General features: G+C 43.0%; 1 protein-coding gene and 1 long non-coding RNA gene across 4 annotated transcripts in view; one reads left to right on the top strand and one right to left on the bottom strand.

Moving 5' to 3' along the window:
• The window catches only part of DRAM1 (DNA damage regulated autophagy modulator 1), a 19,449-nt gene extending 12,608 nt beyond the window's left edge, over positions 1 to 6,841 (bottom strand). Inside the window, exon 1 of the mRNA XM_075074850.1 lies at positions 6,396 to 6,841. Within this exon, the coding sequence (XP_074930951.1) occupies positions 6,396 to 6,553 (158 nt within the window). The 5' untranslated portion in view covers positions 6,554 to 6,841. The remainder of the gene's footprint in view (positions 1 to 6,395) is intronic.
• On the top strand, positions 6,690 to 17,047 carry LOC142048203 (uncharacterized). Of its 3 annotated transcripts, XR_012657431.1 has the most exons (5): positions 6,691 to 7,587; positions 8,587 to 8,638; positions 9,720 to 9,843; positions 15,296 to 15,481; positions 16,488 to 17,047. It is a non-coding gene; the product is annotated as an uncharacterized LOC142048203 (long non-coding RNA). The 3 variants fall into 3 exon arrangements; XR_012657430.1 differs by having other exon boundaries at positions 6,690 to 7,587; positions 8,587 to 9,843; XR_012657429.1 differs by having other exon boundaries at positions 6,696 to 9,843.

Genomic DNA, 17,047 nt, shown 5'->3' with positions numbered 1-17,047 from the left:
GTATCAAGAGGCACAACTCTGTGTGCATGCTGGTTTTGGCTGGGATAGAGTTTTCTTCGTGCTAGCTAGTATGGGGATATATTTTGCATTTGTGCTGAACATAGTGTTGGTAACATAGAGGTGTTTTCATCACCGCTGAGCAGGGCTTACACAGAGTCACGGCCTTTTCTGCCTCTCACCCCACGCCACCAGTGAGTGGGCTGGGGGTGCACAAGAAGCTGGGAGGGGACACGGCTGGGACAGCTGACCCCAACTGACCAGAGGGATATTCCATACCATATGACATCATGCTCAGCATCTAAAGCTGGGGGACAATCTGCATGGACTTCTGCTTCACCTATTAAACTGTCTTTATCTCAACTCACAAGCTTTCTCACTTTTACTCTTCTGTTTCTTTCCCCCATCCCACCAGGGGGAGAGTGAGTGAGTGGCTGTGTGGGGCTTAGTTGCCAGCTGGGGTTGAACCACGACAGTCCTTTTTGGCACCCAATGTGTGGCTTGAAGGGATCAGGATAACAACAGGTTTGATTGGAATGTGCTAGATTGAATTTATTGCTGTTATTGCTGTCAGCTATTAATTGCCAGGCTCCTGTCCTTGCCATGGGGCTTGCTTGCCTCAATGTATATTAGAGTCTAGTGCTTGTTAGTGGCTGCTTTGTGCTTTTGCTGCTTCATGTACTGCCTATCATCTTACTCTGCTGTGCCTAAGAACATTTTGATAACAGCAATGGCCATGCACCTGGGCTGGCAGATGGCCAGGGCCCCGCTGCTGTTTCCGTGCTGCTGCAACTACACACACTGGAACTCCAGTGTGAACTCGAGTCAAAGGGACTGTGATCTGTGGATGAGTCCACGCAGGCGCAGGAGACCCCAAAGCATCTGTGGCCATGAATAAGTTGACACAAGAGCAGGTATATCTCGAAGCATCTGTGGCCATGGTTATGTCTGTGCCGCAGCAGGTATACCTCTGGAAGGAATTGTGACCCAAGGATGAGTCCACGCTACAGAAGTTACACCTCAAAGCAACTGTGGCTATGGATAAGTCTATGCTGTAGCAGGTGGACCCCTGAAGAGACTATGGCTCATAGATAAGGCTCCACCTGAGGCAGGTACTCCCCTAAGGGACTGCAGTCAGTGAGTAAGTCCAAGCCACAGCAGGGGCAAGGGGAGGAAGTCATTGCAATGTTAAACCCAATGGTCTCGTCCAGAGCGACCAGCAGTGGAGATTGTAATGGAAATACCTTTAAATTGGTGCAACCCAGGATTTGAGTTGCATGTTATGGAAATTCCTATAGCAGGAACCACCTGAACCAATGGAGAACAAGCCTTACAAGAAGCAATGCAAGTGCAGCAGTGATCCAACCTGAGCTGGCTTTGGTGCCCAATAATTCCATGCAACACAACACCTCTCCTGTCCTGAGTGACCACCATAAAAGCTGGAGCCCAAAATCATGGACTACATGAACTCAGTGAACATTTTGTGGATATCTGTGGACATTTTAAAGACATTCTATAGAGGTGGTCCATAGACTAAGAGTGATATCTGTATGTTATATCAAAGGATGGGAAAGGTGGTAGTGGTTAAGGAGAATGTGATTAGCGTGAGACCTGAGCATGATGTAAATTGTATGAAATAAGGGATGGAGAATGTGTGGGTTTTGGCTGGGATAGAGGGACATATTCTGCATTTGTGCTGAACACAGTGCTGGTAACATAGGGATATTTTAGTTACTGCTGAGCAGTGCTTACACAGAGTCAAGGCCTTTTCTGCCTCTCACCCCACGCCACCAGTGAGTGGGCTGGGGGTGCACAAGAGGCTGGGAGGGGACACAGCTGGGACAGCTGACCCCAACTGACCAAAGGGATATTCCATACTATAGTATAGATGTGATGCTCAGCATCTAAAGCTGGGGGACAACGAAACAAGGGGGGGACATTCAGAGCGATGGTGTTCATCTTCCCAAGTAACCGTTACATGTGATGGAGCCCTGCTTTCCTGGAGATGGCTGAACACCAGCCTGCTGATGGGAAGGAGTGAATGAATTCCTTGTTTTGCTTTGCTTGTGTGCACGTCTTTTGCTTTACCTATTAAACTGTCTTTATCTCAATCCACGAGTTTTTTCACTTTTGCTTTTCAGATTCTTTCCCCCATCCCACTGGGGAAGAGTAAGAGAGTAGCTGTGTGTTGCTTAGTTGCCAGCTGGAGTTAAACCACAGCAGTGTGTAAACAGAGGCACTCAAGCAAGCATACTATCAGAATTGTAAACATATAAGGATTTTAGACAATGTCAAAGTTCAGTGGAAACTGAGCAAAGATTCTGAGAACAAAACTTTCTTTTTAGGAGTATGATGGGACAAGTCAGTACTAGCTAGAGATATTTTTGTGTGGTTCAAGACAAATACTCTTCATTCCAACAGTGAGGCTGGATTAGTTTTCAGTCCTAAACTTCTGAACCTACCACTGAGTGCAGCCAAAATAACAGGTGGTCAGTACGAATGCCTGTGCTCTTAACACCCAAAAAGAGAAAGCACACTTTACATAAGCAATCATTCTTAAAGATTTTCATCATTTTGTTAAGTTCAAGCCAGAAGAGTATGACCATATAAAAAAAATTAATTTTTTAGATATTAATATATGTTCTCAACCCCCTTCTGTGTTACAGAAGCATATGTGTAATCAGTTGCTAAGATGATTTATTAAAAATGGGAGGAAGCTTAGGGTGAAGGAAGAATCCTTTCCTGTGAAAGGTTGATGCAAAAATACAGAAAAATCTTGTATTTCTTTTTACTAGATTGGTTCCAAATCCTCAGGCAACAAAAGCTTGGACCAGGCTTTTAAACAAGTTTTTACAACATCTCAGGCATTAAGAATCCCTATACATCAGTATTTTCCTGTTGTAATGCTGTCCAAAGACTTGCTCCAGCTTGTCCTCTGTATTAGTCTTGTTTCTCTTTGATAGTGGAGTTGATCAAGACAGTACGGTAGCTCTCATTTTTTTGTTTGACACTTCTGAAAATCATCCTAATCCACGCTTCATTTAGCACATTTTTTTGACCTTGAACTTCACATCTTTTCCTCATGTTTCTGGAGTGTTTTCATTAATACGACAAAGGACTCCATTTAAAAAGTGGGCCAATTGTGACAATCTTGAAGGACTTTTGCAAATCAGAAACTGCTCTATGCCAAGTACAGGACTGTGATCACTTCAAAGCTTTTGAAGGACTTCAGGTGAGAAGAGAATGGAATCGGCACATGCAAAGAAAGCCATGTGAAGTTCTTGGAACACTTCACATCATAAGAGCAATCCAAATAACCTGAAATTGTACTGAACTCCATTCATTTCTTAATTAAAGCTTTTCTCAAGCTGAAGTGTTATAGGTAAATTTTACTATTGTTGATTTTTAAACTCAATAATCTTAGATATGTGCTTTCAAGAAATTTCATACCAAGTATGCTATGTCATATCTATAATGTATTTATGAAGTACTGCACTGGACTTTTAAGGACACAATCTTTTTAATGCCATATTTTCCACTAAGAAATCCCTGAAGCTAAATGAAGACTCAGGTACATTTTTGTTTTACTTCTGGTCTGCTGCTTTGGAAAATAATAAAAAAAGTATTTGTGATAGTTTAATGAAAAAAAAAGCAAATGGCACAAATGAAACAAAAATATGTGCTCACTTATTTGCAATGGTGCATCGGTCAGCACAACTACCATGGAAAAGATGAGGAACCCTGTATTAAAATTACAGCATTTGTGTCACCATCTCACATAGTAGAATTCTACAGTCAAATAGTCTTCTGAAGAGTGGAAAGACAAGAAGGTAGAGGAGACAGAAAATAAATATTTTAGGGCCAAAAGACTCATCATCAAATTTTCTTCACAGCCATCACGAACTATTTTTTCTCCAAGTCCCAGTTTTTTCAAGTAGGAAGATTATGTTCTGCGTTCTGTTTGATTCTGTTTGATCCACAGGTACTAACTGGCAGCAAATAGCTTAAAGAAAATTACTTTCACTCTTTCACTGGGAATTCAAACCACCAAACAGCCACCCTAGCACATCCAAATTAGTTTGGATTTTGAGTAGTATGAGCAAAAGAACTAATCTGGGCACAACCTAACCATCTTTTCAGCCTCAGCTGCTAGAAAACACAAAATCATATTCATTTTTGTCTACCCAGAAATGTATTTATATGTTTTACTTGATCAGACATCAACACAGTTTCAGTGACAAATTTAGATGTGGTCTTTCTCTCACTGTGACAGCTGTGAGATGGTAAATAAATAAATTAACAAGTTACCTCAAGGCATACACAGGGTACTTAAGGAATGCAGATAGAAATGTTGAACTAAAATTTTTCAGTATTTTTCTCCTTCATGTAACTGGAATTTCCCCATACAAGCTCCATTTAATTTCTATAGTTCATTTTAAGATATTGCACAACTGAAATGTTGCAACATTCTTCCTCTTTCTTTTTTATCACTCTAAGTTTCACTAAATCACATTCTTAATCCCATGATTCAGATTCTTAGGCTAAAGCAATGAGCTGCAGAACAAGAATATGAACTATGGTATGACTACTGGCCTGAGTACTTAGGAGGAATCATCACATTACTCCCAAGTGCTCCTTCTGTGAAGGTCATATGCTTAGACCATGCACCTTCAGTATTTTTAGATTGTCCACCAATAGTCAATGTATATCCTCAGTCCAAATGTTGTGTTAAAAGGATGTAAAATAAACAAGACATCTGCCATCTAAAAAATTTTACTAGCAATTGCAGAGGGCCTGAAATGCGAGTGGGTTTGCTGTTTTTTTTTTTTAATTACTGACACAGTCTCATGTCTTGGGTTTTTTTAGGGTATGTGGACATTGATTGTGATTCCTTAGTTAAAGGACAAGAATGATTTTTTTCAGTGAGATGTTCAGTTAGATTGATATAACTATAGCAGCTGTGACACAATCATCAGAGTTATACAGCTGTGACTGTATACAGAGTTTTGGTCTGCCTCTTTAGAAAGAATGACACTTACAATTGAGATATCTGGGCTGTCAAAAACTTGACTGTAAACACAACTATACAGAAAAAAGCTGTCCTGTTCTCTCATATATTTTATTCAAGGACATGGCTCCAACATAAGAAACATCATGTGTCAAATTTCTTACTACAGCACCTCAAAATCCTTCTGAGCACAAACCATGTACTGAGCATGGACACAGTTATATCAAGTAGTTTACTTTTCTTGGTTAATAATGGGTAAATTGCACTGGTTACAAGTGGTTTTGTGTCAGTAAAACTGTGTCTGTAATCAAGGAAGAGCATGAGTATAACCACAATTGTTCAGGCAGAAGGTTATTTGTGCATGCACAAGAACAAGGCTTTCCAAGAGCTGAGTCCAGATTTGGTCAGATAATCTTAAAAAGTTTTGCTGACATAAGCACGAAGCCAGACTTTCTTTGGCTCAATTTGAATGACGCTCAACTTTCTTGTGGGCTGCGGTGTCACTTGCTCACTTGCTTACGATGGCAGACCCTAATTTTCAATCAAATTTATGTGTATGTACAAATCAGGTCAGCAGCCTTCTGAAATTATGCATGTCCATAAGGTTCTTCAAGGAATTAGGTCTAGATGTAACTTGGAAGATGTATTTGAAAGTCTTTTTTAGATCTGCTATATATCAGAGACCACTCTTGGATTTCTGGCTTATCTTTAATCTATTAAAAGCTAAATACTGGTAATTTCACAGCTCAGACTTAAATGTTAATATAAGCAATGTATAAATGATCTATACAGATTTGCGCTTAAATGACTAAGGTTATAGAGAAGACATGCCAGTCATCTCTTGGGGAGCCTTCTACACTCATTGTTCTTATGCTGAAATTCTAAAAATGCATGTTTGTGGGTGTGTGTGTCCTACAAAAACTATTGTAGGGCTTCAAGTCCTGTCACCACCCGGTGCAGTTTGCCCAAGTTCTAGAGTTACACAAACAAAACTACATTTCCAACGCAGTCTCCAGGGCAGTCACCTTAAGTTTTGCTAGGATTGGGCCTGCAGCACACTTCGGCTCCGGCAGAAAACTGCTTCAGGTCCATTCTACCACGTCCGTCAGCGCTGGGGTCCCGTGGCTCTCGGGGAGGGCTGGGTGCGATGGGTGCAATGGGTGACAGGAGCGCACAGCCGGCCCCCGCTCAGCCTCCCCTCGCGGGGCGGCCCTGCCACCGCTGCCTCTCCTCCCCCGGAGAACCCCACATCCGCGCCGGGGGCCCGGCCCCAGCCGCAGGGGGAAGGAGCCCCTCGGCACCTCCTGGCTGAGCCGCCGCCTCACAGTCCGGGCGAGCCTCCCGCGCCCCGCCGGCACCTCAGCCGCTCCCACCGCCGCCCCCGCCTCACCTGATGTAGGGGACGAGGGGTTCGACGTGGCCCGCCAGCACGGCGATCACATAGGAAATGATGAAGGCGGCGGAGGACCAGCTGACGAGCAAAGCGGGGACGAAAGCCACGCCGGGCATGCAGCACAGCATCGCCGGCGGCTGCCCTGCCCTGGGCATCAGCGGCTGGGGCGGGAGCGCCCGGCCGAGCTCCGTGGCGGCGCCCTGAAGTCACGGACCGCGACCGAGGACCTGCTGGCCGCGCACACGCACCCACGCACCCCGGGGCCGTTCCCACTCGTCCGCCTCACACGTGTCTTCCTCCCCTCGCCAAGCAGCGGCGCTGCCCCCTCCAACAGCCCCGGGGAATCCCGGCCGCCCGCCCTTCGCTCTCGCTTCTCCTCAGCGCTCCCCCTGCGGGGCAGCGCCCGCCGCCGCGGCTAACGGGCGCCAACGGCTAACGGCCCAGCCGGCCCGGCGGGCTGCCCCGGGCGCTGGGCAGCGAGGGGGCCGGCCCAGGTGATCCCCTCCGCCTTGCACCTGAGGCGGCGCTTCGAAGGGCTTCGGAGAGTTTCCCATCGACGACAGAAAAGTCTCCCCACAGCCCCGGCCGCGGGCGGGCTCGGTGGCTCCGACCGCACACGGCCCTGCCCGGGGCCGCGGAGGCGGGCTGCGGCTGCCGGGGGGCACTGGGCAGGCTCTGCGCGGGGTGCCGGCGGCATGTGCCTTCACGGGTATCGTTAGAAGGAAAAGGGCTAGAAACGCAGCCCGCCCGATGGTTGCCTTTGCGGCGGTGGGTTTCGCGGCTTGCGCTCGCCGGCCGGACAGCCGCGCTGGCGGGCAGCTGGCGGAGGTGTCGGCGGGGCGGCCGCCCGGTCGGCGCGGGAGGGGGGGGCTGCTTCAGAAACCCTGGGGTTTGAAGGGCTCTCTGAGGAGTCCTGCACGGTGCAAAACTCCTCCGCCTTGGACTTTCATTTCAAGCACAGTAACGTAGCCTTGATTTGCAAATCTTCTGGGGGATTCACTTTTTCACACGCTCTGAGGGAAACCACGGTTTGATTCACAGTCACGTTCTGTTCCGCATTTTAGCTTTGGTTTGACCTGAAACCATGGACAACCTGTCAACGTTCTTTCTGTTTCCTTTGACTCGTATTCATCTTTTTTTTTTCTACCTAAAATCCAGGTGCATGGTCACCATTCTGAAACACGGACAAGTACGTACACACTCTGTCTCTCTCCTTTCGTCTCCTTGAAAATTTATTGTGAGTCTTGTCTTGCTACTTTCAGTGCACATTCCTCGTGGTGGAAACGTAGTAAGTTAGAAAGTACTTTGCATGCCTTTGAAGATATTAAGAAGCGAGACAGAAATTTAATAAAAGAACTTGGGATAGTGTACCTTTGGTATAAGTACAGTAATCACTCCAATTATTCTATCACTAAGACGAGGTACTCAACACCCTATGCCTTTTGTCAGTAGCATGTCACTCACATTCTTAATGTATAACTTGAGTCTAATAATTCACTGATACTTCATGATTACACTCGAGCACTTTAAAAAATTTTTTTAAAAAGCCTTTTCGTATTGGCTAATACTTTTGTACTGCACTGAAAGAGAGGTATTATAGGGAAAGCAAGGGTTTGGAAGAAAAACCAAACCAAACCACTAATTCATACTTAATCTTTCCATAGGTAATGTCTTCTAGTAATTCTGAGTGGCAGAAACTTCTGGCTGAAAGAAAGGGTTTATTTCTTTTTAAGCTAGCGATGCAAAAATAATGGAACAAAATTAATATTTGAGCTGTCTTAATATATGCTGATTTAAAACTTTTTCTTGATTGCCCCTCAATATAAGGTATATTTGTTTTTTCCCTTGAAACAGAAAATTATAAGAAATTAAGAAATACTATACAGGCACTATATCTAGTCTCTTTTAAAAATATATCTGCAGAAATATATCAATGTTCACTGTATTTATAGAAGCAGAATTTGGCATTCTTTTTTGTCAGTAACATAGTATTCCAATTTGGCTCCCTGTAGAAAATGGATAGGATTCACACTATTTACTGCATCAATATTTAAGTGACATCGTTGGAAAAATGTTTCATCCACTGTTCTGCAAAATCGCATTGTACTAACTATAGTTTTGTAAGTTGTAAATAACTCACTCTTAAGTGCGGGTTGAGTATTTAATTTCTTCACATGACTTTTTGCAGTGCCTGGACATTATTTGGAGGAAAGAAAAAGACACGTCTTTGGCTCAATCAGGTGGTAACTTACTGTTTGACAATCACTAGCAAAGGCACTTCGTTGCTATGTAAACATTTATTACATCTCGTGATGTTTCTTCATACTTTTATTGTAGGAGGTAGTCAGTAACAACATATAATTTGAGCAGTGATCTTTAATTTGTTTTTGTCAGTAGCATTAGTACGTTGTTCTTCAAAAGATCATTAGGGGCTGCAAGGATTATCAAATACAGGTAACTCACAAACTTGGGGGAAGTAATTTTGTTTACTGGACTTGAGAACATTAGTGTGATTTTTCAAATAAGGTCTATGTTTTTTCGTTTATTGTAATTTGGACAAATGATAGTAAAACACTGGCAGTATAAAAATATAAAATAACTATGGACTTTAATGTAGCTTCACTGGATTTTTGTAGATGAAAAGTGAGATAGGAGCTGACAATGTGCACCCAGAAGGTCAGTTATATCCTGGGCTGCATAAAAAGAAGTATGGCCAGCAGGTCAAGGGAGGTGATTCTGCCCCTCTACTCTGTTGAGGCCCCACCTGGAGTGCTGCGTCCAGCTCTGGAACCTCCAGTACAAGGAAGACCTGTTAGAGTTGGTGCAGAGGAGGGCCACAAAAATGGTCAGAGGGCTAGAGCACCTCTCCTGTGAAGAAAGGTGGAGAGAGTTGTGTTTGTTCAGCCTGGAGAAGAGGAGGCTCCAGGGACACCCTATTGCGGCCTTTAAATACTTAAAGGGCGCTTATAAATAGTCCCGGTTTCCTCTGAGAGAAGCTGGGAGAGGTACTGCAGTGGTCTGTCTTGTAAAAGCATGGTCCTGATACGTTTTTGTTTTAGTCCCCCCCCGTAATACTTCATGCACTGAAATTGCTTGCTGCCCAAGAACTGTGTTTACAAGAAAGCTGTTTAAAAATAAGGGTATGGAGAAGCACTGTTGCAGATTTTGAGCGAGATCTAAATAAAATAAGAAAGTGCTGGCTGTAATGTGTAATTCTGAACTCACTTTTATAAAGTGATATGGAACATGACAGACCTACTTAGAAAACTCCCCCTCCCCAAACATGTTGGTCTTTAATAGCTCTGCATGGTGTTCAGACAGATCCTCTGCAGAATAGTTGTGGTAGCTCTTCCCTGATTTGGTAAAGAACTTGGTGGAAGATGGAAGAACAAGCAAGATGAGAACATGACAGTAATGAAAGTCTGGAGCACAAGCAAGAGAGAGGGTAAGTATTTAAGTTACTTCTTAAAATCTTGTATTTTGCTAGACACAAGCACTAGGAAAAAAGCAGCCTTGATCCATGAATGGAATGCTTAAATTTTTGTTTTACTACCACCTGCTTTAGCAAACTCTGCAGCAAAGCCAAGTGATTTTTGTCTTACATCATACGTGTTTTTTAAAGACAAGTAAAGGGTACCTCCCAAGCTTCCTTTGGCTGTCATACACAAGCATTCAAAGCCCTAAATAAAACTGAAAAAACAATTTTATTTTGGCGTGTTGCTTCACTGTTGTAGGACTTTTACCCTTTCTTTAAACTTGAAAGAGTTTCCAGTGTAGAACAAAACCAAAAAACAACCTAAAAATCTGCAAGAAGATTATATTCAGAATATAAAAATACATGGTCTGTAGATTTTGTACTCAGAGATTACTCGTTGGATTTACTTGTATTTAACCACATCTGCATATCCAGGGAGCTCCACTATAACAACATACCCTTTGGAATTCACAGACTTAATGACTGCTCATAAGCAGAATTAGACCTTCCCAGGGAATGAAGTGAGAGAGAAGAGGAAGAATTTGTTGCTTGTAAAGAGAAAAGTAGCATATGGTGAAACAAGGGAAGGAAGGTGTAACAGCTGTGCAGCAGCTGGGGACCGCTGTGGTAAAGATGGTATTGGCTGGAAGGAAGGAAGCAGTTGCCAGCCACAGGTTGTGCCAGAAGGACATTTACAGGAGAAATCAAACACACTACCTATGACCTCTGCAGATTACTGTGGGAAGGTCTGAAGCTGGTTTGTGGTATCTCTTCCCTTCCTCTTTGGTCACATGCCAAATGTCTGTAACCTTCTCTCAGTAACAAAAGCATGTGTAAGCTATTCTCACTTCTGACATGAAGTTCAGAAGGGCAGTAATAACAACTTCCAACATCTGTGAAGTCTTATGCAGTGAGGCATTCCTGGCATTATGTTAATATTTCTGGCAAGTAATGTGATTTTGTTGTAAAGTAGTTGTCAGGTGTTACTGTTCAAGAGAAAAGATGGATTACTTTGCTCAGTTTGTTTTCGTTCCCTCTATGGTTAGCTAGATTACAATATCTAACCAAATGTCTAACCAAACTATAGATAAAGATGTCTCAGCTGTCAAAAAAACCAGGCAAGTAAAAAATATTGATGAGTCCCTTAGGAACAAAGATAGGTAACTACTGGGTGAAATTGTGTCGTTTTCTCTCCAAAAAAGGATAGAAGCTTCCTGTGGTGCAGGACAGGTTTGGATCAATATCTCCCAATAATACTGAGATCTGAAAATTGATCTTCCAGAATTCCTGGAGAATGTTAGCTCTCAAAATATATATTTTTAACTCCTCTCTATTTTCATTTTCTTTTCAGGTGATGTTTTTCAAAAGACAGGGTTTAGTGGTATAAATCTGTGTTTCCAGAATGCATGAGGTGTAGACTGATGTGGGCTATAAAGGGCAAGAAAGAGTCTGTTAGCTGCAGAGGAATCATTCTGCAGTAGCTTTGTTCTCTCTCCCTCTAAATGAGGTAGTCAGCATGCTAAAGCTGGTACTGGGAGAATTTGGCTCTAGCATTTCAGTAATTTTGACACTACGTTTTTAGAGAAGCACATTTTTAGGAAAAAAGGAAATAATGCAAAGCAAAATTATAGCTTTTTATGGGGCCTTGACATCTGAGAGAAGTGCTTCTGCAGGTTTCTGAGTGGAACACAGTAACTGACGCTAAGTTGCTTGCTGAAGAGGAAAAGGAAGTAATGAAATTCATGACCTTGAGTCCAGTTAGGATGAAAAAGTAATTAAAGGAATCAGAGTCTAAACTGAGAGAATTTGATTAATCCTAGGAAAAGCTATGAAAAATGTCTTTTTCTCAACATCAGAAGTAGCTGATGATGTGTTTTGTCCAACGTAAAACCTCCTGGAAATGAGGAGTACCCACTGCTGAAAAATCAGATCCTATTTTCATATGTTAAACTAGATTTGCCAGAACAATTTTCGGATGTTGCTTTGTCTGTCTTTACTGCAGCATATTGCTAAATATAGGACATCCAACTATTTCTTCCTGTTTATACTGTGCTTTGTACATTGCTGGCTGCATTACTGTTCGCTCCTTTCATAAACTTCCTTCTTTCGTGTCTGCTCAGAGTTGACACCAAGGTCTAACAAGTCCACAGAGAGCAGCTAAATGTGCTTCAGGGTAATATTACGAAATCTCTTTATGTTGGAACAGTTTGTTTCAAGCTGATACAAATGTAACAAACAGGCTTACTTAGTAAAATGTAATTTTACAAAACACAAATATTTTGTCCAATTTTGTCTTTTCAGTTTTAATAAACTATGTTTTTCATCCTTTCTTCGCCTTTGCCAATGTCCTTCATAGTTCTGTATGAAAGATTTGTGCTGCCTAGGAACTCTGATAAGACCACAAATAATATAGAGCAAAGGCAGAAGGATTGTTGCTGTTCAGTCAAAGTGCAGTGTAATTGATATAATGAGTCATAAGCAAATGCTCAAGTTTGTACCCTGGCCGTGAGCACTGTGGTAACCTGTGGGAGCAGAGCATCACTGCTGCTTATTTTGGTGAGGAACTTTAGATCAAGGAAAAGCTGGTGCAACTCTGGGAGTCCCAGAGAAAAGATTGTGAGCTATACCTGGGTCTTGTCTGTACCAGCTTCTCCACGCATGAACGGCAGTGGAAGAGAGAGGCATTAGGTTTTCCAGTGGTCCAAGTTGTGCATTGTTGCAGCCCATTATCAAGGTTCAATGGCGGGTGGGAAATGGTGCCATAGACAGCAGTGTCCAGAGGCTGCCCATTAGGGCCCACCCAAGTGGGTTGCTCCATCTCATAGGGCCACCTGCCACCACCCTGCTAGAGAAAACCCCTTTGGTCCTTCTCCCTGGTTGGGCCCTAGGCGATTCAGATTGTTCCTTGGAGGCTCATGGAGCAAGAATTCAAAGTCTAGTTTTTCTGGGGATAACAGAGTAATTCACTGCATTTGTAGGGTACATGAAAATAAAGGACTTATGATGAATTCTTATCAAGTTCTGAAATAAAATAGACTTGAAGAACTACTGTAAACTGGGCTTTCCAAAAAGATCTTGTAGTAATTATTTCCACTCTACTCTCTTTGTAGTGTCTTAAGCATTTCTAGAAATAGAAATAGTTCTAAGTATATTTCCAAACAACAAAGGAAATTGTTCATCATAAAAGGGTCCTTTATCTATTTCATCCTTCTGTCTGATACTGTGGTCCACATCAGGTGATTGAGCATGGGTTTATGAAAAGCAGGTCCTGCTTGACTAACCTGATCTCCTACCGTGACAAGGTGACCTGCTTAGTGAATGAGGGAGAGCCTGTGGATGTTGTCTACCTAAATCTTAGTCCTTTGACACCATTTCCAACAACATTCTCCTAGAGAAACTGCCTGCTCATGGCTTGGATGCGTGTACCTGTCACTGGGTAAAAACCTGGCTGGATGGCCGGGCCAAAGACCTGTGGTGAACGGAGCTAAATCCAGTTGGCAGCCAGTCACAAGCGGTGCTCCCCAGGGCTCAGTGTTGGGGCCAGTTATTTTTCATATCTTTATCAATGATCTGGACAAGGGAATCGAGTGCACCCTCAGTAAAGTTTGCAGACAACAGCAGATTGGGTGGGAGTGTTGATCTGCTTGAGGGAAGGAAGGCTCTGCAGAGGGACCTCGACAGGCTGGATCAAAGGGCTGAGGCCAGCGGTATGAGTTTCAACAAGGCCAAGTGCCAGGTCCTGCACTTGGGTCACAACAACCCCATGCAATGCTACAGGCTTGGGAAAGAGTGGCTGAAAAGCTGCCTGGCGGAAAAGGATCTGAGGGTATTGGGTGACTGAATATGAGCCAGCAGTGTGCCCAGGTGGCCAAGAAGGCCAACAGCATCCTGGCCTGTATCAGGAATGGTGTGGCCAGCAGGAGCAGGGAAGTGATCGTGCCCCTGTACTTGGCACTGGTGAGGCCGCACCTCAAATACTGTTTTGGGTCCCTCACTACAAGAAGGACATTGAGTTGCTGGAGTGTGTCCAGAGAAGGGCAACAAAGCTGGTGAAGGGTCTGGAGGACAAGTCTTATGAGGAGCGGCTGAGGTAACTGGGGTTGTTTAGCCTGGAGAAGAGGAGGTTGAGGAGAGACCTTATCACTCTCTACAACTACCTGAAATGAGGCTGCAGCAAGGTGGGTGTTGGTCTCTTCTCCCAAGTAAGAAGTGATAGGACAAGAGGAAATGGCCTCAAGTTGCTCCACGGGAGGTTTAGGCTGGATATTAGGAAAAATTTCCGTACTGAAAGAGTGGTGAGGCATTGGAACAGGCTCCCCCGAGAGGTGGTGGAGTCATCATCCCTGAAGGTATTTTAAAGATGTTTGGATGTGGTGCTTAGGGACATGGTTTAATGGTGGACTTGGCAGTGTTAGGTTTACAGATGGACTTGATGATCTTAAATGTCTTTTCCAACCTAAACTATTCTATGATTCTAATTAACCAAAATTAGATGTCCTTCTAATGTTCTGAGCCTCCATCTTAATTAACACTGTGGTGTAAAATGTACATGCCATTTGATACAGCTGGAAGATCTTCCTGACCACCCCTCGTCACTAAAGGCACCTCCATTTTTTTCTGCTAAGTGTCCTGCTGAGTTAATTTAAAAGACTACCTTGCCCATTCTAACAATCAAATCCACACGGTCTGTTGTCTGTGCTATTACAACTTGGTAGGATTAACAAAAGAAACATAAATTCCAGCACTATTTCATCAATGTACTAAAGTCCCTGTGTTTTTAGTGTTGAAATACAAAATATAACTTTTAACTCTTGAGAATAATCAAACATTTCAGAGAACCAGACTTCACTCTGAGAAAGAGTAAAGTGGGCTGGCAGGCATGTCCTATGAGGAGTGGCTGAGGAATCTGGGTTTGTCTAGTTTGGAGAAAAGGAGGCTGAGAGGTGACCTCATTGTTCTCTACAGCTTCCTGAGGAGGGCAAGTGGAGAGGGAGGTGCTGATCTCTTCTGTCTGATGTCCAGAGACAGGATACATGACAATGGTTCAAAGCTGCATTAGGTTTAGACTTGACATTATGAAGCATTTATTTACTGAGAGGGTGGTCAAACACTGGAACAGGCTTCCTAGAGAGGTGGTTGATCCCCCAAGCCTGTTTAAGAGGCATTTGGACAATGTCTGTAACAACATGCTTTAACTTTTGGTCAGCCCTGAAGTGGTCAGGCAGTTGGACTAGATGATCATTGTAGGTCCCTTCCAACTGAAATATTCTATTCTATTCTATTCTATTCTATTCTATTCTATTCTATTCTATTCTATTCTATTCTATTCTATTCTATTCTATTCTAAATATGCTGTGGCCTAATGCCCTGATTAATTTAACTCATTTCAGTACTTGATGGCTCTTCACTCCTTTTTCCTCAGAAGACAGAGCAGTTGACGTTCTGCAGAAGAAATGGACCAGGCCAATTTGCCCACTGGTTTAACCACATTGACGTTGAACAATTATCTGCAAAGTTTCAGAAGGTTTATTCTGGCTTTCTGCAAGCATTTGTTATTTCAGTTTGAAGTGCTCAGAAAAATAATGGGCTATTTCAGAAGAAAGTGTTGGTGAGTATTACGCTTTGAAAATTTTATTTCAGTGCCAGGTGCACATATTGCCTCAGCCTCATCTAAATGCTCACTTTCAGCTATTTTCAAAATGCCATTGTTCCAATCCTTTGCTTTCCATGCACTGCTTTTTCTTTGGTTTCTAAGACATTATTGTTTTCCTTTTTGTTTAGTTATACCTTATATTTACCAGCCGTGCTCTTCAACTTTTTATAAATATCCTTTCTAGTATCTGCACCAACAGAAAAGAAGTGGAAAGGGTAGGATGACCGGTTGCTGTTTAAGAAAGAATATGTTTTTTTCCTGTAGAGAAATGGGGCCAGTAGAGAAATGAGGTTTGGAGCAAAAAAAGGGTCCTATATTCTGTCAACAACATTTTCGAGAAGTCATAAATGTTCCTTGCATAACTATCCAGAGGGTTAGGAGCCGAGCATCTGAGGATTTTGAAAATTAGTGACACACTGAAGTACTGAGCACAATTTTCAAATTTCCACTTTTGCTGCAGTACTGAGTGAAAACTCTCACTAGCTGCATATAATGAGATTGCATCTGCTCATGAGGCTAAAATTACTGCAGACTGATTCAGAGATGATCTATGACAAGGCATAGCATCAGGGACCAACATCATCTCTCAGAAACTGACATCCTGATCGCTTACATTCAATCTCTATTTTAGAGGTAATATCAGTGAGATGGAGTCTTATCAAAGGCTAAGATCTCTATAAATGGTGAGTCAAAATAAGACAAATTTTGAAGGCTTAAATACTGTCTGGTGCCTGTCTTTTACTCTGTTATGTTCTGAATGACTAATTCTGATCTAATTATTGTATTTGATAGACAGTGGTACTACCAAATTCACTGCACTGTACTGAGCTACTAATTCCAGTATGCCTAAGGCTACTGCTTTAAATAGGATTTCAGAAGTATAGATGTTATACTTTTGGGGGGTGGTGGGAGATGAGAGAAGCCCTAGAAGGCCCTATTGTCTCCCATTTTCTTTTCACAGAAAGTGCTTATGCAGCTCTTCACAATTCTGACAAGCACACCAGCCTGTTTTGACTGCTGTTTAGGGCCTGGCCCTCTACGAAGTCCTCTGTTGGCTCCTTGGGGCACAGAAGATATGTCACTTCTTAGAGGAGATGGTCATTAAGAGTATGTTAATATAGTAAATGAACATGGAAGTGTAACAGAGGAGCCTCTGAAGGGCTTTGGCAGGGAAGAAATGGGACACAGCTGTAGAGAGGGGCTGTAGGTCCCTGTTGGTGGGTCAGCGTGTCCAGCTTCCAAAATGTCATGCCTCAACTCAGCTGATTTTAACCCAGCTGACACAGACTGTGTTAGTTGTGAAGATCTGGCAGCACAGCTTTCACTGTGGACTAACAATGCACATACTTCATACCAGGCGCTCATGTAACCTGCCCTGAAGTCCACACTGGCAAGTCTTTGCTATTATTCATCTTCCGCTAAACAGGACAAAGCCACCCTGGATACTTACACATGCCATTTTTTTGCACAACAGAGAGATGTAATTTCAGTGGTAGGTATTGACAACCAAGAAAAAATTAG

This window comes from Phalacrocorax aristotelis, chromosome 1 (assembly GCF_949628215.1).
Source record: "Phalacrocorax aristotelis chromosome 1, bGulAri2.1, whole genome shotgun sequence".
Taxonomy (NCBI): Eukaryota; Metazoa; Chordata; class Aves; order Suliformes; family Phalacrocoracidae; genus Phalacrocorax; species Phalacrocorax aristotelis.
Note: the sequence above shows the minus strand (reverse complement) of the source record. Positions and strands in the feature narration are given on the sequence as shown.